The sequence below is a fragment of the Camellia sinensis genome, chromosome 9, assembly GCF_055761805.1.
Source record: "Camellia sinensis isolate YWXY chromosome 9, ASM5576180v1, whole genome shotgun sequence".
Lineage (NCBI taxonomy): Eukaryota > Viridiplantae > Streptophyta > Magnoliopsida > Ericales > Theaceae > Camellia > Camellia sinensis.
In genome coordinates, this window is record NC_138969.1 from 49558645 (window position 1) to 49581539 (window position 22895).

At 35.3% G+C, this 22895-nt stretch overlaps 1 protein-coding gene and 1 pseudogene across 3 annotated transcripts; both read right to left on the bottom strand.

The window, feature by feature from the left end:
- Nucleotides 1-239: 239 nt before the first annotated feature.
- LOC114320156 (syntaxin-125 pseudogene) lies at nucleotides 240-2259 on the bottom strand (annotated as a pseudogene). The gene has a single exon (XR_014339659.1). The product of XR_014339659.1 is annotated as a syntaxin-125 pseudogene (transcript).
- A 372-nt stretch (nucleotides 2260-2631) lies between these two features.
- On the bottom strand, nucleotides 2632-20965 carry LOC114320155 (B3 domain-containing protein Os07g0563300). 2 transcript variants are annotated; one of them, XM_082886800.1, is made up of 13 exons: nucleotides 20355-20965; nucleotides 15635-15716; nucleotides 15357-15455; nucleotides 14657-14996; nucleotides 14179-14518; nucleotides 13782-13878; nucleotides 13394-13568; nucleotides 12849-12928; nucleotides 6601-6999; nucleotides 6030-6079; nucleotides 5348-5461; nucleotides 4019-4089; nucleotides 2632-3741 (listed from the first exon to the last, which is right to left on the bottom strand). In XM_082886800.1, exons 1-13 carry the CDS (start codon nucleotides 20468-20470, stop codon nucleotides 2984-2986), a joined length of 2721 nt encoding a protein of 906 aa, XP_082742926.1. In that variant the 5' UTR covers nucleotides 20471-20965; the 3' UTR covers nucleotides 2632-2983. The 2 variants fall into 2 exon arrangements, with proteins under 2 accessions (XP_082742926.1, XP_082742925.1); XM_082886799.1 differs by having other exon boundaries at nucleotides 6030-6082.
- Between the last annotated feature and the right edge of the window lie 1930 nt (nucleotides 20966-22895).

The following is a 22895-nucleotide window of genomic DNA, read 5'->3' on the forward strand; positions in this document are numbered from 1 at the left end:
TTCATCATTTGAATAAATAACAGCGTTTCTTTTCAAGAACAAAATTTTTTGTGCTTTTGGGAATGAACTTTTCTGTGTACTTGCCGTTTAATTTTATACACTCCATTTGTTGTCAGTTGCACACTTTCAGAGTAGCTAAAAACACTTTGGAAAAAAAGGAAAAGTAACCAAATGCAACCTTTGTCTATTAGGAGTGTTTGATTGACTTATCTTGTAAAAAAATTTGGAGCTGATTTTTGATTTTTGGGTTTCATTTACACAATTCAGTAGTGTGTTTGTGTGTGCGCATTTATTTATGGAGCACAAATTGTGGAATCTTAAATGTTTGATATGCCAATTGCTTTCATTTTGTTCCCAGGGTATCATATGGGAAATCAATTTGTTCATAGTTGCCTTAATGCGAAGCACAAATTGAGATGTTTCCTTAAATGCAGAAACATATTCTTTCTGAAGTACTATCTAATATCCTTTGTGAATACCATATGATCTAATTGTTGTCACTCTCTCTGTACATATACACACACAAATATATAGTATCCCTAGATATTAGAATACCTGTTTTCTGAGTCTCACAGAGCAAGCATTCCATCTTCTTCTTATCGGTGAATCAATAATGGTGATAAGATTGGGAAAAGGAGGACGACAACAACAACAATTCCTAGGACAATGGCAATGCAGGTACACTTCCTTGAGCTCTTTTGATATTCCCTTGCCTCTTGCAGCTCTACATTCCCTCGTCTTACAAACGAGCTTGCATGCGCCACATGACTCTCAATGTCATTGAGCTGGTGACCCTGTGCTTCCACGAGAGCTGCCATGTCGAGAAACACTTGATGCAACTCGAGTAAGTTCTTCTCGATCTCCTTTACAGCGTCGTGTCTCTCTTGAATCTCTGATATGGTGTCCATAATCTGACCTCTCCCTTGTTCTTGAATGGCCTTTTGCAGGAAGCTTTCGCTCTCGCCGCTTGCTATCAGATTCTCAATGGTGTCTTCATCCGCCTTCTGTCCCGTGACAGTGAAGTACCTTCGCTCCACTGTTTCCTTATATTCATCCGCCATTTTGCCTCTCAACCCTTGAAAATCATCCATCATGTCCTTGAGTTTCTTTCCCAAACCACTAACTACGGAAATCCGAGTTCGATCCGCAGACGACCCCGGACCGCAACCGGGAAGTTTGCGGTGACCTGCATTAGACTGTTCTAGACCTTCAAGCTTCTTCTTGATGACCTTGACCCGTTTTAAGACTTGGCCAACATCCGAGTCCATTCTGGCTCGAAGTTCCTTCATGGTTTTGGCATTGTGGACAGTTTTGCTCTCTTCATTGGATTCCTGCAACTTCTTGTAGAGTTTTTCGACGTCTCTCATGTCTTCCTTGACATTCTCGACATCCTCGAAAAACCTATCGAGGTTGCCTTCCTCGTTCCCAGCTTGTCTCCCGATCTCCACATCATCAAGGTAGGTCTGTTGCTTGAGGTCCGTGTACTTTTTGAACGAACCCGAGAAAAGATCATTCATCTTAGCCTAATATTGACAAAAATACTCTCCTTTTGCAAATGGGTTTCCAATTCTAATAATGAAATGCTTTAGAAGAAATGGAAAAGATGATCAAGACAAAAATTCTACACATGAACTAATCTAAGTAGCTGATATTTGTTAATTTTCTGATTATCAAGATTTTAGGTTTTAGAGTTTCATCCTCCTCTTCATCTATTTGGTTGATGAGGAGGAAGAGAGATGGTGACAAATGCAAAAACAGTCACCCTGTATTTGGTGGGTATGGCCTTGATGGAGGGCCGTGGAGAGAAAAAGGCCACCCAAACCAACCTAAAATTGAACCCAAGAGGTTGTCTAAAATAGGCGTTATATCAAAGGATATGCTTATAAGTTCCTACTTTGGCATCCAACCTTAAAATAGATAGGACAATTGTTATGTTGAATTGGTCATCCTTTTCTTTACCTCCAATTCTATTAATACAATGTTACTTTTTTTTATTATATATTTATTTATTTATTTATTGAGGAATGTGACAGTTATTCTTGGTCTTTTTATGTAAGCTTAATTCCAATAAATTGCTTAGTCCTATCAATGCAATGGCACATCCATTGAATCCATTCTATTAGATATCTGAAAGGATTTAAGCACCGTTTGGTTGAATAAAATGAAAATGAAATAGAATGGCTAACCTCTATGAAATGAGTATTAATTTATAATAACAAATGATGATTTATTTATATCTTACAATTCTCTTTTTTTCTTTTCGTTTTTTTATCATGTTTATAATGAATTAAACACTACCCAAACGGAGAAGAGCTAAAATAGTCCCAAAAAAAATTATTACAATTTGTCAAACTATTCCCACTATTTTCATAAAAATCAAACCATCACTTAAAAAAATCAATTATCAAACACTCAAAAGCTCTGGTGAAGTCAAAATAGGAGAGCACTAAGTAAATTTTTTTTTTTTTTTTTTTTTTTTGCGTTTATATATATATATATATAAAGTACTGAATGGAATTTGGCGACTCACCATTTGAACTGACCCTCATAGGTTGGCATACTAATATTTTCAGCAAAAATGAAAGGATTTCAACTTATGCTATATAAATCATTGCAAGAAAAACAACTATAAAAATTAACTGCAAGCAATTTCTATTTTAGTGAAATGAGAACAAAAAATAAAAATAAAACAAACCAAAACATATATATGTAGCTTAATTACATCTTAGAACAGATTGAGCTCCCAAAAAGGCAACTAAATAGCTTCAACCCACTCCCCAGTCACTGCCAGTGCCATTCCCATACACTGGTGTCCACTTCTATTCCTGTAGAGAGAGGATAACAATACATATAAATCGGCAGAATCATCAGCTTCTACACACTATGGTCCAGTTTCTACCTCTCTTCTTTATGTACAAGTCTGCAAACGCGGATAAATGTACAACAAAAATTATCCACGACTTCAACAGAGAAATCCTGCCGTTTATCTCTCTGTTCCTGAGGTTGATGCTGATGCATTTGTAGACAAAGGTACGGAACATTCTGCTTCAGCTTCACCATGACTGCTAACAGTGGCAATACTACCGTTTCCAAAGTTCATCTGAGCCTGATTTCCAGCTGAATTTCTGTTAGAGTTCGACAATCTCTGCTGCCTCAGATAACTCTCGGTCGCATCTTGGATCAACCTAGTCACGCCGCCAGAATCTGAACCCGGTGACAGCTCCTCATCCCTCTCCGGCTGGATATTCAGATCAATCTGGCCCTTGAAAGGTGAAAGAGTCGATCTCATCTTGCTCGGATCATCTTCAGGATCATCCCTGTTTGCCATTTTCTGGTTTGGACTACTACTTCCTGTATTAGTACATAGCAGGGTTTCATCATCTGGCGATTTCTCAGGCAAATGTGGATGCGGTTGTTGATTTTGACGTGCAGTTTCAGCTTCTTTCTCAGATTGTTTCTTCTCACGCCGCAACAATAGGGTTTGGAAACGGCGCTTCACTGTCAAGCAGACATTACATGTGCATGTTTGCTTGTGCTTAGGGCCCTTTCCACTTGGGGGTTGAATGCAGACAATGCATGTACAACCAGGTCTATGGCGTGGGTGCTTTGTTGTGGCTTGCGATGATGTTGGTAGGGCCTCACCCTCTTCCTGGATGGCTAGGTTGGCAAGTGCATCAAGCCCCTCCAAAGCTTCGACTGAATCCGGGTCCTGTTTAGCAACCTTCGTTTTTTTAGCAGCAGCTGTGCAATCGCAATCGCAATCACATGATTAGTTGAGCTTGACGAAAACCAAGAAATGAAAGCATTATGATTTGATTAACATGGTATTTACAGATATTCATAGAGACACAGAAATAGTGATCAACTTGAAATTATACAACCCAAATGTGCGACCTTTTATGAGCCTTCCTCAGGTTATTCAAGGATCACACATCACATGAAATCTGGAAGGAAGAAAAAAGGAAAAACAAGGGGCAAAAAAAAAACCACCACCAAGAAATGGTTCACGTATTCATACCTTGAGTACTAGTGGCTACCAGATCTTCAAGCTGTTCTGCAGTCAATTCTTGAACTACTGAACACACTGATCTGTAGAAGGACAAAAAAAATTAACTCAATTCCTAAAGTGCTCCAACTCTCTATGTATTCAGATAGTTATATAACACCACTTCCAGAAGAGAGAGAGTCCCAAGCAGACAACTGTACTAGAGCTTCCAGAATGATATGGCTGATGATGTAAGTTCATGGTTACGAATGAAAGATAAGTACTTCCAAATTTTCTCTAATGTACAGAAGCAACTAAGGTAGCCATTTGATAAGTATTTTTTATAATAAAAAAAGCATTTTTGTGACACTTTGATTTTTGCATAAAAATCTAGTAAAAAAGGTAAATAGAGCAAAAATCTGAAGAGCTTGGATTTGTTGAGGGAAAGAAAGGGAAAGGGAAAAGAGAATTGAAGTAGAAGCTATTTTTTTTTGTTCTCTTTTCCCTCACTCAAGTCCAAGATCCAAACAAAACCAAAAGGTAACCACTCCAGCATGGTTCTGGAAAAATCTGAAGAGCTTGGATTTGTGGAGGGAAAGAAAAGGAAAGGGAAAAGAGAATTGAAGTAGAAGCTATTTTTTTGTTCTCTTCTGTCCACAAGTCCAAGATCCAAACAAAACCAAAAGGTACCACTCCCAGCATGGTTCTGGAGGAGCGAGGGTCACTGTTCATGTGTTTCCACACACAAATAAGGAAAAATCACAAAAACACATATTTGTGTAGGAGAAAGCGAGAAAGAGAGAGAGAGAGAGAGAGAATCCAATGTGAACTATTGTACTAGAGCTTCCCAATTTACATGCTGATGATGCTAGTTTGAAATTTATGAAGGTGAGGTGGGTGCTTTCAGATTTTCTCTGATCTACCCATATCAGTATTGAGAGAACATGTAAACAAAACAAAAAAAACAAAAAAAAAACAAAAAAAAAAAGGAAAAAAAAAAAAGAGATTCTTTATCATATTGAAAGTCGGGCACTCAAGAAAGTACAAGTTCATAAAGTGATGCAAGCATTACAGCCGGTCATACGAACCATTCAGATCAGTATGGCAACCCTTGGAATCACAGCACAAAGCCTTGAAACCTAAAGCACAATCATCACATGATGCTATAAAACCATTTGGGAGCAAGAGCACCTGCCCTGTATCCACATTTACATCCCTCAATGAGATGAGGAACATATATTGGCTTCATTGCTTGTTTTGAATGCAATCAACGACATAGCTCAAAACAAAAACAAAAACAAAAATTTGTATATAGGAACAAAAAGTCCAGGATTCAGAAGCAGAAATGGATACCAATTTTACCTTTCTGGATCCCACCAGTTTTCAGAACAGGTCCATCTTGAGGGAAGAAAAGCATCAGCAGGAACTTTGCGCCACTTAAAACAGTCTTCACATTGAGCCCATTGGATCTTTTCACTGACACAGTTTCAAAACAGCATTAGTATTTACTTGGCCCAAAAAGATTTAGACACAATAACAAGTCCATTAAAAGTCGTAGCAAGACCTTGAGATATGGTATAGTATTAAGAAATATAAATGAAATTCAGTTTCAAGACAAAAGAATGAAAGAACTAATGTCACATTCCTAAAATGGAGACCAAATATGAAATGAAACCTGCAGATACTTGCAGGATGCAACATTTAATGAAACTCAGGATACCATCGCTGAACATTCAATGCAAGTGAAATATTTTAACTCCGTAAAATTCATACAAAAATCAGAAAACGAAAGAAAAATATAGAATCCAGCATCAGCATTATGCAAATAATTTTATGCCAGAATAATTTTCAAATAGTTTATACAATCCAAATAATACAATATTAATTTGATTGTTCATTAAAAGGGGAAACATTATCTTGGGGTGAGGTCAATTCTGTGCAAACAAACACTTCCTCGCGCAGATAAAAACTCCACAACTAGCGTAAGAAAATAAAATCAAACTGGAAGAATTTGAATACAAGTCAGAGCATTTAAGTGATTTACCCCTTATGATCTGTTGCAAAAATCGTAGGCCTCCCAATAATCGGTGCATCCTGCTAGAGTGAATCAAGTCAGAGAACCTGTTGCCTTTGAAAATAAAGCACTATGGTAGTTGATCATCATTTGACAAAAACTAGCCTATCATGTGAATTATAGGATCAAAGGAGTTTCTGATTTTGAGAAGAAAAAAAAAAGATAACATCAAAAGTCTCAGCGAGTTACGTAGCCCTTGTTATTCTTATCCAACCCCAATTGTGCCCTAACCTTTTGGTCTGCTTTTGCCCCGTAATCAAGCATATTCCACAGCACATACCTCTACCTTCCAAATCTCACAAGATCTCATCGCTAGATATAAGAAAACATATATGGCATGGTCCTTTTGATAACTTTAATCAGATTTTTTTATATTTTTTGGATGAATACTTGAATTTTGTTATGAGAGGCAAGTACTGACTCAAAAAATTACAGATGTTGCTATATTCTCACCAGTAGCTGGAAATTGTTATTAACAATTGTAGAGAACAAAATTCGACACGAGTTCAAGTCAAACGTGAAATGAGACAAAGTATAGTACCTCATATTCTTCAAACTCAAAGCCTTCAATCACCATAACACTTGGGAGATGGTTTGGAGGTGGGCGGAGCAGTCCCTGAGCTTGTTTCCATGTCAGCTTCAGCTCTATCAGGTCCTCATTTTCAATTCTTAGGCGTTTACTCTTTGAACCCAATGTGCTATTCTTCCTCTTACCACGGAAAGAAGATTTAGCTCCCTTGGCTAAGCACCCAGATTTATCATGTTTTGGCCATGGAATTGCTTGATCTGCTGGAATAGTCTGGTTGATTGACGAAAACCCAGGTGATACCGAATGACCTTTTAATTGATGAGTTAAAAGAACTTCACCAGGTTTGCTTTTTTTTGCATTAATATTTCCGTTCATAGCAACGCCATTACTAGCATTGACAGTTTCACAGCCCTGTAAGATTAACAAAACGAATAGTTATACAAAGGCTTACATATTCTACAAAGATGCCAGAACTTATCGAGTGTGTGTCATGCTACACCCAAAGATGTGCAGCAAATTAAACGTTAACGTTTACTGGATTGCAACATTCTCTAATTTAGGAGTTTGAGATTAGGTACTTCTAAATCTCAAAATAAAAACAAATAATATATTAAAGTACAAGTAATCCACATTTTCATAAATATGCAATCATATTGTCTGGTTGCTAATTTCCAGGAATAATATGTAACAGCTGAAATGCAGTAATGACTTGAGGCAATCACAAATATCTTCTTTTTCTTTATTTTTATTTTTTAAATAAGTGACCTCAAATATAACTCCACCGGGATTATTTAACAACTCTACCGGTCCCAAGCCCGGGTAAAGGAGGAGGGTTGTGTGTTAGGTAGCCCACAGCCAACACGTAAAAAAGCCAATCGGATCCCTTATGAAAATGAATCATGCTTTGAATCAATTAAATGCTAGGTTGTTCCCCTTAAGTGAAGCGTTGTGCCTGCCTCCGAGTGTTTTGAAAAGTAAGCAAGGGGCGCCGCATCAACACTTGGGTGCAACAAAAAATAGCAAAGGTTTCCGCGTTTTTCTAGACAAGCACGGATAAAGAAGCTAGTCCAAGATTATAGGTTTAGGGTAGCCACATGGAATGTAAGAACTTTAACTGGTAAGATTATAGAATTAGTAGATGTCATGACTAAGAGGAGAGTTAGTATATCTTACGTACAAGAAACTAAGTGGACAGGTGAGAAAACTAGGAAAATAAAAGATACCGGCTTTAAACTATATTATAATGGCAAGGATAGATACAGAAATGGGATAGGAATAATAGTTGCCAAGAATCTTGTAGAGAATGTAGTTACGGTCATTAGGAAAGATGATAGGATTACATTAGTTAAACTAATTATTAGAGAGAATATAATGAACGTTATTAGTGCATATGCCCTCCAAGTAGGATTAGATAATCAGACTAAAAGAGATTTTTTAGACCAAATTGATGAAGTATTAGAGGAGATACCTGTAAGAGAGAACCTAATTATAAGAGGTGATTTCAACAGCCATGAAGGAATAAATAAACTAGGATATCAGAGGGTGCATGGTGTGTATGGTTTTGGTGATAGAACTGAGGCTGGAAAAAGTATTTTAAATTTTGCGTTGACTTTTGACCTAGTGGTGGCCAATACTATGTATAAAAAGAGAGAGGAACATTTGATAACCTTTAAGAGCCGGTCAATTAAGAGCCAAATAGATTACTTTCTAGTAAAAACAAGTGGACCGTCTCGAGATGTTGACTTTTTATGGGAAACAGTTCGACATTTAACTTCTTTTTGGGTGTCGATGAATCCTTTGTTCAAAGGAATTCCTCTTTTTATTATTGCATCAGATTGAGTGTCAGTTTGTGATATGTAGTGTCCTCTTTGTTATGAATTTCGTCTCTTTAGGCTATTTTGTCTTTTTATATGTGTTTTTCTTTATAGAGGATGCCTTATCCTCATTTCTTTTGCCTTTTTGCCTTAATAAAATCTTTGTTTGTTGCTGACAAAAATTAAAAAATTAAAAAAAAAGTGGACCGTCTAAAATGCAGCAATTGTAAAGTGATTCCTGGAGAGCATGATATCTCAACATAGGATTTTGGTACTAGATTTATGCCTTAATAGGCTACACCAAGCTAAGAAGGATAGTGGACGTCGTAGGACGAGATGGTAGGACCTAAAAGGGGATAAACTAAAAATATTTTAGAATAGAATGGATAAAGAAGATACTTAGGACTTGGAAGATAATGCTAACACTATGTGGAACTCGATGGCCAACTGTATGAGGAGAATCTCAAGAGAAGTTTTTGGAGAGTCGAAAGGAAAGTGACCCAACTCTAAAGAAACTTGGTGGTGGAGAGAGGAGGTTCAAACGGTAGTAAAAAGGAAAAAATAATGCTTTAAAAAGTGGCAGAATAATAGAACTGAGGAAAACCTTAAGAGCTACAAATTGGCTAATAAGGAGGTCAAAAAAGCAATGAAAGAGACTAAACTGAAAGCGTATGATGACTTATACACTAGACTAGCTAGTAAGGAGGAAGAGAAGGGGATATACAAACTCACTAAGATAAGAGAGAAAAAAATAAGAGACTTTAATCAGATTAAGTGCACGTGAGGACTCTAAGGTGTTGGTAAAGGATGAAGAGATTAAGGAAATGTGGAAGAACTATTTTGCGAAATTATTAAATGAGAAACATGAAGGTAGGTCAAGAGAGGATGAAGTGGGTAGTGATAAAGAAAATCAGGACAAGTTTTATCGTAAGATTATGAACTCTGAAGTAGAAATAGCACTTAACAAGATGAAATCGAGTAATGCTTTAGGACCCGATGATATTCCTATTGAAGCTTGGAAATGTTTAGATAAGAAGGGAGTGGCTTAGTTGACTAAGTTATTTAGCAAGATGAAATCTTAGTGCCAATCTATAAAAATAAAGAAGATGTCCAGAACTGCAACTACTATAGAGGCAGTGTTTTAAAAAGCCCTAGGCGCATCGAGGCGCCAAGGTCACCTGGAGCCTAAGCCCCGAGGCGCGAGGCGAGGCGCAAGTTATAGAAGTTAAGCAAAATATTAATAAAGCACAATTTTCTACATAAACAAATATTTAATATGTATATTATTAATTTTTTTAATAAGAAGAAAAAAAATAATTAATTTTTTAATATATATATATATATATATATTATTTTATTTATTTATTATATTTTTTAAAAAATGTGTTTTAATTAATTTTGTTATTTTATTTTATATACATGTGTTTATTTTTATTTTACATAAGTATATTTTTATTTTATATATGTGTGTTTATTTTTAAATAATTAATGTATTTTATTTTACATATTATCTATAAGTATATTAGATATTATATAATAGGTATTGTATTATATTATATATATAAATCAATTATATTTTATATATTATAAGTATATTGTATATAATATATTATATATTAGATATTATATAATATTATATATATATATATATATATGAATAGAAGATAAAGGGAGAGACAGAAGAAAGAGAGAGAGATAGGTCGTCAGCGCGAGAGAGAACACGAGAGAGAGATCACGATCACGATCGCGAACGAGACAGATGAGAGAGAGAGATCGCGATCGCGAGAGGGAAGGCGACAGAGAGAGCGAGACAAAAGCGAGAAGAAGACAATGAAAGGAAGAAGAGGAGAAGAATCGAACCAGAGGAGAAGAGAAGAATCGAACCAGCAGAAGAGAAGAGAACCAGAGAAGAGGAGAAGAGAGAGAGGAGAAGAGAACCTATGTTTTTGCTCTGTTGACCCACGTTTGTATCATTTTATGATGTAAATGAGATGTTATCCCATGTGGGTATCCACACAGTAAACAAATGGGGGCTGCTGAAGTGAAAAACATTTGAAGCGCATGAAGCGCACGCCTCAGGCTTTATAATAAAGCGCGCACTTCGTCGCCTAAGCTGCGCCTCGCCCATGTCGCCTCGCCTCGCCATGCTTGAGGCGCAAGGCTGCGCTTCATCTCGCCTTGGGCTTAGGCGCGCGCCTAAGCGCACTTTTTAAAACACTGTATAGAGGAATCAAACTAATGTGTCATATAATGAAAGTGTGGGAGAGAGTGATAGAATGTTGACTACAAGATATAACAAAAATGTCAGAGAATCAATTTGGGTTTATGCTGGTAGGTCAACAATAGAAGTGATCTATCTTTTGAGGAGAGTAATAAAAAAGTATAGAGAAAAGAAAAGAGATTCATATGATTTTTATCAATCTTAAGAAAGCATATGATAGAGTTCCTCAAGATATAATCTAGTAGGTGTTAGAAAAGAAAAGGTTACATTGATGTGATTAAAGATATGTATGAAGGTGTTATAACCATTATTAGATCGCTAGCTGTAGAGACAAGTGAATTTCCAATTATTGTAAGGTTACACAATCAACTTTAACTCCTTATCTTTTTGCTTTATTTATGGATGAGTTGACGAGAAATATTTAGGATAATATGCCATGGTGTATATTTTTTGCAAATAATATCATGCTAGTGGATAAGACTAGAGAAGGAGTTAATACTAAGTTGAAGACTTGAATCTAAAGGATTTAAGATAAGCAGAACTAAAATATAGTACATGAAGTGTAATTTTAATAACAGTAACAATGGAAGCAGAGAAAAAGTGAAAATTGAGGACCAAGCACTGCCTAAAAGCGAACATTTTTGTTATTTACAATCGATTATCACAACGACTGGGGAGATTGGAATGAATGTAGTCCATAGAATTAATGCGAGATGGCTTAAGTGTAGGAGTGCATATGGGGTACTATGCGATAAACGAGTACCCGTTAGACTAAAAGGGAAGTTCTATAGAACGGCTATTAGACTAGCGATGTTGTATGGGACGAAATATTGGGTAATCAAGAAATAACATGTAGATAAGATGAGTGTTGCTAAGATGAGGATGCTAAGGTGGATGTGTAGCAAGACTAGAAAAAATAAAGTTAGGAATGAGTATATTTAAGAATGGATAGAAGTACCGATAGAAGATAAGTTGAGAGAGAATAGATTGAGATGGTTTGGTCATATGCAACAGAGACCAAGTAGTACCGATAGAAGATAAGATGAGAGAGAATAGATTGAGATGATTTGGTCATATACAATTGAGACCAACAAATGTAGTAGTGAAGAGATATGATACAGTGACGGTATATAAAAGTGTTGAAGGAAGGGACAGACCTAGATTGCAACGGACTAGTATAGTAAATAGAAATATTAATCTCCTTAATTTGACTAACGATATGGGCTTGGATAGAGTCAAATGAAGAAGGATTCATGTAGCCGATCCCATTTAATGGGATTCAAGGCTTGGTTTGGTTTGATTTGGTTTGGTTTGATCTCAGATATACATACGCATCACATATTTCGAGCACATCAATTTCAGGCTGACTAGATTTGAGCAATACTGATATAGATATTGCCTATATTTGACAGTCATTTTCTGATGAGAACATGATTGACTCTACAAACATCAAATTTCAGCTAGTTGTATTTTATGCCACTAAATGCTGCAAGCGAGAAAGAGTCCGTTCAAATTCTACACCAAGCCCATGGTTATTTCATATTTCATAAAATATTTTCTGCAGTTACAAATGTTATTAAAGATTTAAGACAACACTTCTAATTCAACTATATGGGATATAGAAAATATCAACATACAGTTTCTACCCTAATTTCCACACCTGTCAATACACATTAAGTGAAAACCAAGTTTTGCCTCCACCTCGATCTCCAACATTCTTTAATTCACTTCAGTTTTAGCTTTCTTAAGTGGTTACAACTACTACTAAAAGTTTTAACTACTTAAGTTATACTACTAAAAACATGTATGACTATCAGTATTTAAAAGTATTTAATCAATTTGTAAAAGAACAAATTACAATTGCTGCAAATGCAAAGTGTGTGCCCTCTAGAATCATATTCAAAATAACAATAGTTATATCGTATGCAAAGAAAAGCAATGGCATCATCTTCCAAGCCTTTTCAGAAATTTTAAGGAAACAATCAATAATGGATGGGTGTTGAATTACCGGACTTGATTGATGCAACCGCAGGTACATTACATAACACTAACCATGTACAACTGTTAAGTAGAGATAATGGGTTACTGAGAAATGGGAAAACATGAGCATTTACATGGACAGTAGAATCTCTCCTACGTACTAATATTTGGTCAGACAGTAAATATTCTTTACAGGACCATAAAATATTTAAAAAATTAGTACTGCCTTGTTGTTATAGTCAAACCTGATCAGATGGTGGAGCAATTGAGGCCTTTCTGAATCCCATGACCAACTTCCCTTCTGGCTCTATCCGACTAAATGTTACTGAAGAAATAAAATCAAACTTCAGCACAGAAAGAACTCACTATAAATTCAATCAAACACTTCCATGGGCCACTTAGGAGAGGGAAGTTGAAGTGAAGAGACAGCAATTGAAAAACCACCAAAATGCACAAGCATAACTTTTATGCTACGTCACTAAATGATCAAGATAGGCATTAACAATTCTTTTCATCAGTGAACAGAGATAAACAATAAATTATGAAAGATATTCAAGCAATACCAAACCATGCAGACAAAATACTCCAAAGATGAAAAGGCAGGGATGAATAAGGAACAACAGTAAGCGAGGTCTCAACCAAAAGGACCATGATAGTAATATGTTACAACATTCATCTCAACCTAAAAGCATCACTCTGAGCTACATGGAAGGGAACCATTCAACTAAAGCAAAGGTTGGAATCTCCCAAAGGGTTGTTTTTCTAGCATTTAGCAATGTCAGAAAGTTACCTACGTCGCCAGCTTGCAACTGCATTGACTGTATACAAGGAGTGACCCCCTCTAGAACATACATTCTGCTGTTATTGTTGGGCCAAAATCGGAATTGAAACATCCATTCCTTCCCTTTTGAATCCTGGACTTTGAGAGGCAAACCGTCTGGCTGAGAAATTGGCGGAAAGTAAGCCTGTTTCACAGTAAGAATACACAACAACAATATCAGGAATGTTTAAAAGCTAGAAAATGTTACCATCCGTATTTATTTATCCAGTTTTATTTGAATAAACAATTTTTATTTATTTATTTATCCAACGGGCTTAATTGATTTTCACTTAATACATTTAGTAGTGCTAAATTAGGTTATCAAACACTACCCATGAAATTAAGCATGAAAACTCACCTCTGCGCATTTTTTTGGAAGCACTAAGCGCCCTATCCTCCCTGCATCACTGGCACTTAACATCTTCTCAAATAAAGGAGTAATTACAGAATTTGAACTTACATGTGGTTAAGGTTAATAAGGTGCTAAACTGCTTAATTACAAATTAGAAAAATTTAGGATAACAAGAAACTAGATTGTTTAATTGCACATTAAAATAGCCTTTTCACCAAATAAAAATAAAAATAAACTTTAGCATCTTCTGTGAAAACCAAAAAACTAAACTTCAAAGATTTTGCATACAGGAAATCTGAATTCAGAACAACCTGCTTCTACAACTATAATCTTAAATACCAATATCATTGGGTAAACATATCATAAAATCTTAAACACAGCACCATGTAGAACAATAGGATACTCTCCAGAGATTTGCTGGAGCTCTTGATCAGTTATCCTGGGCCAGTACCGGGGAAGTAACTGATTTCGTGATCGGGCATCACCTCGAGGCCTTCCATTTCGTATCTGAGTTTCCCCAGAGGAGTCGGCTCCATCATGCCCACAGAACTGCTTCCCAATTAGAGGGGGAGGAGTTGGTCGTGGTGCATGAGTGCCAGAAGCCTTTGTTTGATCATTTGCAACATTTGGTGGCACAGAAGATAGAGCCAAACTATAGTGTGAACCAGAAGTGTCATTTTTTGAGAAGGTCAATTTCTGAGGAACATTTACACATGGATTAGCTTGCTCACCACAGTTGATTCCTGCAACAAAATGCCCACATGAAGATAACCAACGACTCACTGTGAATATTAGAAAACTTTCCCCTGGATGTAGGAGGAGCATAGCAAGTAATAAACTTTCATTCATTGGATCATATATAGGTAGGAAAAGATCAATACCTGCATTCCCATTTTCAAGTGTTTCGGATGTACCAAGCTTCAGGGTACCATTCATTAATCTTGCAGATGAATCATCTACTTTCTTCTTCTCCAAAGAAGAGGCAGATGGTCGCTCACTGCTAACAAGTCTATCAATGCCACTTGGTATGTGAACTTCAAAAGGCATCCTTGGTTGCAAGTCAGATTGGGCAGCCGAAGAACTGAATAAACTGGGTGCTTGCCGCCATGGCACTGGACCTGATCCAGCCATCTGACGCCAAGTTTTGGTAGAGAGGTCTTTAATTCTTTCAGGCATTACAGGAAGGAAGAGAGAAGGTGGAGGCCAGGCAGGATTTGGTGTCTGAAACATGCAATAAGATATTGTACTGTAACATGATTTTTTGTAGACGCAGAGGAGCATAATATTATTATGCGACAGTTGAAGCAGGCTGCTAGATAATCCTTAAGAGAGAAAAGACACTAGACCTGGTCCCACCCCGTGCCCATCCATAATTTGAATCAATCATATGATAAGCTCACTTTTAGTTGCAGTAACTAGTAAAAGGATATCAAAACAATTCAACCCATAGTAGAGAATCAGCATTAATACATGGAATTTGCCTGGCAAGTTTCACTAATATGGCATTACTGATAACCCAGTGGTCGCAAAAATTAAAAAAATAATAATAAATAATCATTAAAAAAAATGTAGAAAACTCACCAAAATGAAACTTTTTCTTGCACACGTTATGCACTCAATTCCTCCAGCATCCAACAGTACAAACATATGGAATGACACGATGCATCCACAATGAATTTGCTGCAGAGAAAAAAAAATAACATTAAAAGATCTGCAATAAATTACCATATGACAAAAAAGAATTAAAATTTTTAAAAAAGTCCTCGGAAGACACAATTCACCTAATCTCATGTCAACTCTACAGAAGAAAGCACGTGAATCAACCAAACTAGCCAGGAAAAATAAAATCTTCCACTTACCTTCCCACAAGACTCGCAGCACCTCCAACCAGAAGCATCCAAGTGGAAAGTCTCACAGAACTTTCCCTCCTCATAAGCCGAACTAGAGCCATCAAAAACTATAGTCATTACCTCAAAGTAAAAAAAAGAGAGAAATGGATACATGTAAAACACATATAAAATGATCTTTGAAACAACCCAAACTGTTAAGATAACACAGGTATGGAACATTTAATTGAGGGATATGGTAGTTTTGAATTGGATGCAAACTAATATTAGCACCTTCCCCATGGGGAAAGGAAGGAAAAGAAGGTGGAAGAGTGATGAATTCTGGTAAATATGAATATCAAATCATTACACATTCGAGAGCAATCATTTTGGTAAATAAAAATATATCATCAAATCACCATACTCAGCCACAATATAATGTGTACTAGATTTGACATTGATATTAACTGTAAAAGTTTTGAGAATACTTTTCACATATATAATACTGCCAGAGAAAAAAAAAATACACACTCATTAAAAAAGTTGCAAGTATTAAGGACAGTGTAAGCAATATCACTCCCCTATGTTCACCAACACATGTAATTTGTAAGTGGTGTCCTCTGCCACCTGTTCCCATTACAAAGGAGGCAAGAGGATATCATTTGCCAACATCCAGCGCAGTTCTCACTATCATCCTCGTTGTCATTAAGTGTTTCGCATAAAAAGTCTAAAATGGTTCAAACTGAGGTTTTGTACAATTTCTATTTTCTACTACAGACCTAGTTCTCAACACCCATAGAAATTGAAAATTTGCCCAGAGACCTAATAAAGCTTGATACTCAAAAATCCTCAGGCAATCTTCAAATTTAACAAAAATACTTGGACACCAACAATAATATTATGTATCCATTGATAGACAACATATTGAAAATCAAAGCCCACTAGAGCCACATAATTTCTCCTCCCAAGAATCATTATTATTTTTTTTTAAAGAAGATGGTTGGATCACGTACACCAAAAATCTGTAGATGCAACGGGTAAGAAGAGTACTATGATTATCATAAACAGAAATGTTAGGGCGAGGGAAACATCTAAATTAACATGAGATGCAGTATTAAACAAATTATATGAATTTATTAAATATAATTGAGCATACAGCCCCTGACAAAGTAGAATGGCAAAAAGGATTCATATATAACCGATCCCACCTAATTGGGACCCAAGGCTTAGTTTGGTTTGGTTTGTTTACAAGAACATAGAAACATGATTTCATTAGGAAAGAAAATTGCCTAATCATTTCTCTATGGCAATCCTGACTCAAGTAACCATAATTAGAGGAATCAACATGTTTTCATAATGTAATGTAACTTGTAAGCTGATCAGAAGATTAATTTCAAAGTATGATTAATTCTGTTTATTTGAACTTATACATCATGAAAACAGGGATAGAAACTTGCAAATTGTAAAGTCCAATTTCAAATCTTTTCTCTTCCGAAGTGCAGGGTGCTCTCCAAATCATTCGCACTTGCACACACACACACATACACATTTTACGTTTAATTGTCATAACTAAGCCTACGTAACACCTGAAACGTAAGCCCTCGAAAAGATGACAGGATCCAAGAATTTGTATTTTCATAATTTCATGGTGGTTTAAACCATGGTTGCAGCAATTTTCTTCAATTCTAGCCCAAGTAACACTAAAAACCTCTTTGATAATCCTGCACATATCCATCACATCCTAAGCACCTATAGTTCGTGGATTTTCATATTAGACATGTAGGCAAAACTTTGTAAACAACTCTCGCCATCTCAATTTCTAATATTATACTGTCTTGAGCACGGTTCTGAAAAGCGGTTGCGGTTGCGATTGCGGGGTGTAAAGGCCGCAGCGTAACGGTTGCGATAACCGGAACCGTGAATTTTTTTATTTTTCGCACAATTTGAAAAAAACTTACCGATATGCATATTTTTTTTTCCATGATCATATTTATTGGGTTTAAAATAAATATTGATCAATTTTTGTAAATTTTTAAGTATGATCCAATATATTTCATATTTTTAAATCATTATAAACTGAGTTTTTTACATTTTATTTTAATAATTAATGACTTCATATTATACAAAAAATCAATCACTAACTATTATATATAAGATAAATAATGACAAAAATAAGAGAATAAATAAGAGCCTATATATATATATATATACATATTTTAACCAAGCCAAATAAATAATAACCACACTTTATTATTATTATTATTATTATTATTATAGACACACAAACAAAATGGTTGAGTGATAACAACTGAATAGAATAGCATAGGTCTTACAGTTTCAACAAATCAATAACATGTTCTTTATCTTCCCTCTTCTCTCTCTCTCTATCTCTTGCTCCTCCATTTTCTCTCTTTATCTTCCCTCTTCTCTCTATCCATCTTCCCCCATTTTCAGCTTATTTTTTGTTTTTTCGAAAGAAACAGTTCAAAACCGTTACGTAACGGTATCGTAACAGCCGTAACAGGCTGTTACGGCACCGTTATGACCACTATGGCAGCCGCTACAGCCGACACACCTGTGAATCTCAATCATACTACAAAAACGGCTGTAACGGGTGGCGGTAACAACCAAAACCGTTACGTAATGGCGTTACATAACGATTGCGGCTACTTTTTAAAACCTTGGTCTTAAGAGAATGTGTGTCAATGTTACAAATGGGACAAACGAAACCTACAAGCAATCCACTATTACCATTTGAAGAACTGGACCACACAACTATTCTCCAACCAACAGACTAAATTAAATTCCAACCCAGTTGTTAACTATTAATTGGCTGGTTTTTGAGATCTCCCAAACAGCTCCTTAAGGTATATAAATCACAGCCTCTGTTATCAGAATCTTACGATTCGCGATTCGATTCGCGATTCGATTCGCAATTTTTGCAAAATCGGTACGAATCTATAGGTGAATCTATTTTGGAAGTGAATCTCTAGTGAATCGCACGATTCACAATCGATTCACGATTCGATTCATTTTTTACGATTCATACAATTTTTGAAATTATTGTGTACGACATATTTTCAACTCTTTTTTTCTCCATCTTTTTAGTGAAAATGGCGTAATACAACTTTTAATAACGTTTAATACCAAAATAACCAACATATATACATGATTTATTGTTATTTTAGTGATCATGGAGTTTTTAATAGGATCCAATCAGATTCAATCAGACCTAACATATTTTTAACTTTTCTTCTCATTTTTTTTCTTTTTAAAAAATCATAATATATCTTCTAAAGATATTTAAGATTAAAGTTACACTATGAATTATCTATTATTATTTTATTAAATTGAATATTATATGTGTGAGGTCAGTTACACTTTTTAAAATGTTTTAGGTTTTAAAATAAAAGATTCTAAATAATTCCTTCTAATTATTTGCTCACTGTTACTTACAAAAGTATGTATGCTTATTGTCCAAATATCAACATTGTTGTTAATTATTGTTACTTTGAAAATTGATAGTTTGTCTATTTGATTACTATCTTTATTAAGAATGGCTGATAAGAAATATCTAAAAAAGAAAAAAGGCAAGGTGGTGATATTACATCTTTATTAAGAATGGTTGATAAGAAATATCTAAAAAGGAAAAAAAGTAATATGGTGATCTTACATAGAAACCTTTGTTAACTTCTTACCTATTAAACTACCTGATTATTATTCAAAATAACATTTTTATTGATTTAAGTCTAAATAATTTATATTCATAACATATATTTAACATCTAAATGCGTAGATATATGTTTTTAACTAATTTAGAAAAAGTAACCGAATCTTTACGATTCACGATTCGATTCAATTCGATTCGCGATTCGATTCGATTCGATTCGCAATTCGAATCTCGATTTGACAACTATGATCACAGCAATCCCAAAACACGTTGCCATCTGAACCTTATACATTTTGTAATTGACCTTGCTTTTGTCGATTTTGAACAAAATACATAACCTATTCAAAGCAGATAAAACTTCCAAGCAATACTAAAAGAATGAGCAAGAATTTCATTGTCCAATACAAATAAAAAAATCCTTTACCTACTACCCTGATTCATCGAGTAATAGCTCCCAAAGAAATTTATCAAGAAAAATTTCTCTTAAATGTATTTGAGACAATTAGCTGCAAAATCTCTCTCTCTAGTTAGTTAGCTAGTTGGTTGAGGAGAGTGTTTGGATTTATTTTCCATCAATTTCAATAGAGAAAGTACACTTTTTTTCAGTATTTGGCAAACCCTATCTGAAAGAGCAGCCCAATAGGAGAAATAAAACTCTAGTAAATGCATCCCATAACTCCACATCAATAAATGCAGAAATCTACGCATGAAATTTCACTTATCCAACACCAAGTCCTTATAACTAAATTTTGGCAAACTCTGTTTTCTCTTTAGATAACTGGGTGTCCAGTCCCGCTTCCACGCTCCTCGACTAATCTCAAAACTCACAAGTTAACAACCGGGCAAACCTTGGGTTTACAAATTAGTCCATTACCACTTAACTAAACATCCACTAAGATGCTACCAAATCAAGCAATTGAAAAAGAAGCACTACCCAAGCCCTAAAAGCACACACTTTGCTAATTTTAGCTGATAGAACTGAAGAAGAACAGGCATTAAACCATTCCACAAATCCCAAAATACAACAAAGATAGAAACAGAAGATGAAACATTTTTAGCAAAGTGAAGTGAAAAATTACTTACGCGCATCGATCACAGAGGTCGGCAAACTCGCCAGTCCGACGACGCCAACCTTTCCTCGACCGTTCCAACACTTCCTTACAGTTCGAATTGAAGCAATTCTTCAACGACGAAGACATCGAAAGCTTTGAAGAGAGGAAAAATAATTTAAAAAAAAAAAAAAAAACCCTAACTCAGTCTAAGCGAGAGAAAGAACGAGAGAGTAACGTAACAGCGATTCCACATATGTAGAAACGACAAAGCATAAGCCCTAGGCTTAAGCTAGAGAGAGAGAGAGAGAGAGAGAGAATGGGTGAGTTGAGTTGGTGGGTAGTGCTTGACGAGTGATGAGAGAGAAGGGAAAGGGGGAGTTGCAGAGGAGAGGAGTGAGAGAAGAGATATATATATATATGTGTGTGTGTGTGTGTGTGTGTGTGTGTGTAAGGCTTTGGAAACACGTCGAGTGAGGAGTCTTTAGAGCCTTTGATGGCGTTGTCGTTTCTCTCTCTCTTGTTTCGGTGTCTTTCTCTCTCTTGTTGCTCTCTTTTTATTGTCGTCGTCCCTGGTCGTTGACGACGATAATTGGATAAAAGCCCGTATCATCTGAAAAAATTAAAAATTATATACATCTTCTCAAGCCCGTCTCTCTCTTGTTGCTCTCTTTTTATTGACTTTGGATCTTCGGCTCCTCTTTCCTGCAGTACTCCCAACAAAATTACAAAATGATATCATTTTGTATTTATTTTTTGCTTTCTTTGCTTTTTGTTTAGTTTTTTCCTTTCCTTTTTTGAACCCTAGACGTAGAGGCGACGATATAAGACGAAGGAGAGGAGACGATCTGGAAGAGTGAGGCGACGATACAGGACAAAGGAGAGGAGACGATCTGGACGATCTGGAAGAGTGAGCTGACGAGGTTCGTTTCTCTCCCTTTCGATTTTTCCATAGATTTTCCATTCTTTTTTTTGCCCCTACTCTTTTTGGTTGATGAACATAGATTCTGACAATGGTTGATGAACATATGTTCAGAATCTTTAACATTGTTGATGAACATAAAAATATAATTTAATGTGTTCAGAATGTTTAACCGTTGAACTATGAACATAGATTCCATTCTTAAATATGAACATATTTCAGAACCTATTCTTAAATATGTTAACTTGGCAATGTTAACTTGACTTCTGTTTTGAACATAGATTCCATTCTTAATTTAATCTATGAACACATTCTTAATTTAACAATGTTAACTTAACTGTTGGAAAAATGGTTTAAATAGGCATATTTTTTAACCCAAAATTGAGTAGGTCCCAAACGTCTTTTGGGGTGAGTTCGAAGAGGTGACGTGTTCCTTGTCGCGTGGCAAGTCACACGGTGAAGACGGAACTTCAAAACCATTTATGAGTGAATGGGAAATTGACGTCGTTTTCGGGTTTAACATTAATTTTTTAGACAAAATTTATTTGAATTTTTCAATAAAAATTATTGTGGGAATTTAATTTAAATATAAATTTATTTTTGGTTTTTTAAAATGATTTCCTAAAAAATGATTAAACTATTTCAAATAGTTTAATATTAGTATTTCATTTATTTAGAAACTTTTCCCCTTTAGCTTTTTTGAATAAACTATTCAAATTATTTAATGTTTTATCCCAACAGTTCCAACAGGTACTGTTCCGTCTTCGGAACCTTTTTCAATTTGCTTGAATATAAGCAACGGTCAGATTCATTTTGCAAACAGATCTATTCATTTGAATAAGGCACACGTTGATCACTTTTACACCGGTTTGGAGCTTTGGAAATTTGCCTATAAATTCAGCCTTGATTTCATCAGTCGGGGGTGTCAGAAAAAATAGTCTGAAATTTTGTCCCATTGTTGTCCAAAATTTTCTACTTTTGCATTATTCTTCATTTTAGTTTTAGAATAAATTAAAGAGAGTATTAGAACACAAGGTTTGGTTCGCCGAACAAATTGTTTGGAGTACTACTACAATTTGTGAAGATCATTGTATCCTAGGAGATAGACGCCACTCATCCGTAAGTACCATAGCGGGGCGAATCTGTCTTAAGGACAGAGTGTCACACACTCAACTTGGTCTTAATTTTTATTCGGTTCGATAAATAAATCTGGTATATTATTTATTTATTTTGTTTGAATTTATTTCAAGTTATTTTATTTACACAGAAGATTGTTCCAACAATCTTAAGATATATTCGAATTATTCTGTTTACAGAATTTTTCGTTTGTTTCCTTTTTTTCATTCTTCGTAAATAATTTCGGAATAGAATTATTTTCTGTGGATTTACAAAATAATATTCTGGTTGGAAAAACAAATAGTGATTATATGCTATTTGACAGATAGTAGTAATATACTGTCTCTTTTCTTTGACAACAACTAGTAATACGATACTGGTGTCATTAACAATTCAGAATATATTTTTGTGGAATTTTTTCAGAAATTAATTTTGGGTTTTAGAAATTATTTTCTGAGTTTTCATTAATTAAAATTCTGTTTCAGTATTTTAATTATTGAAGTGTTACTGAAATTAATTTTCTTGTGTGGAATTAAT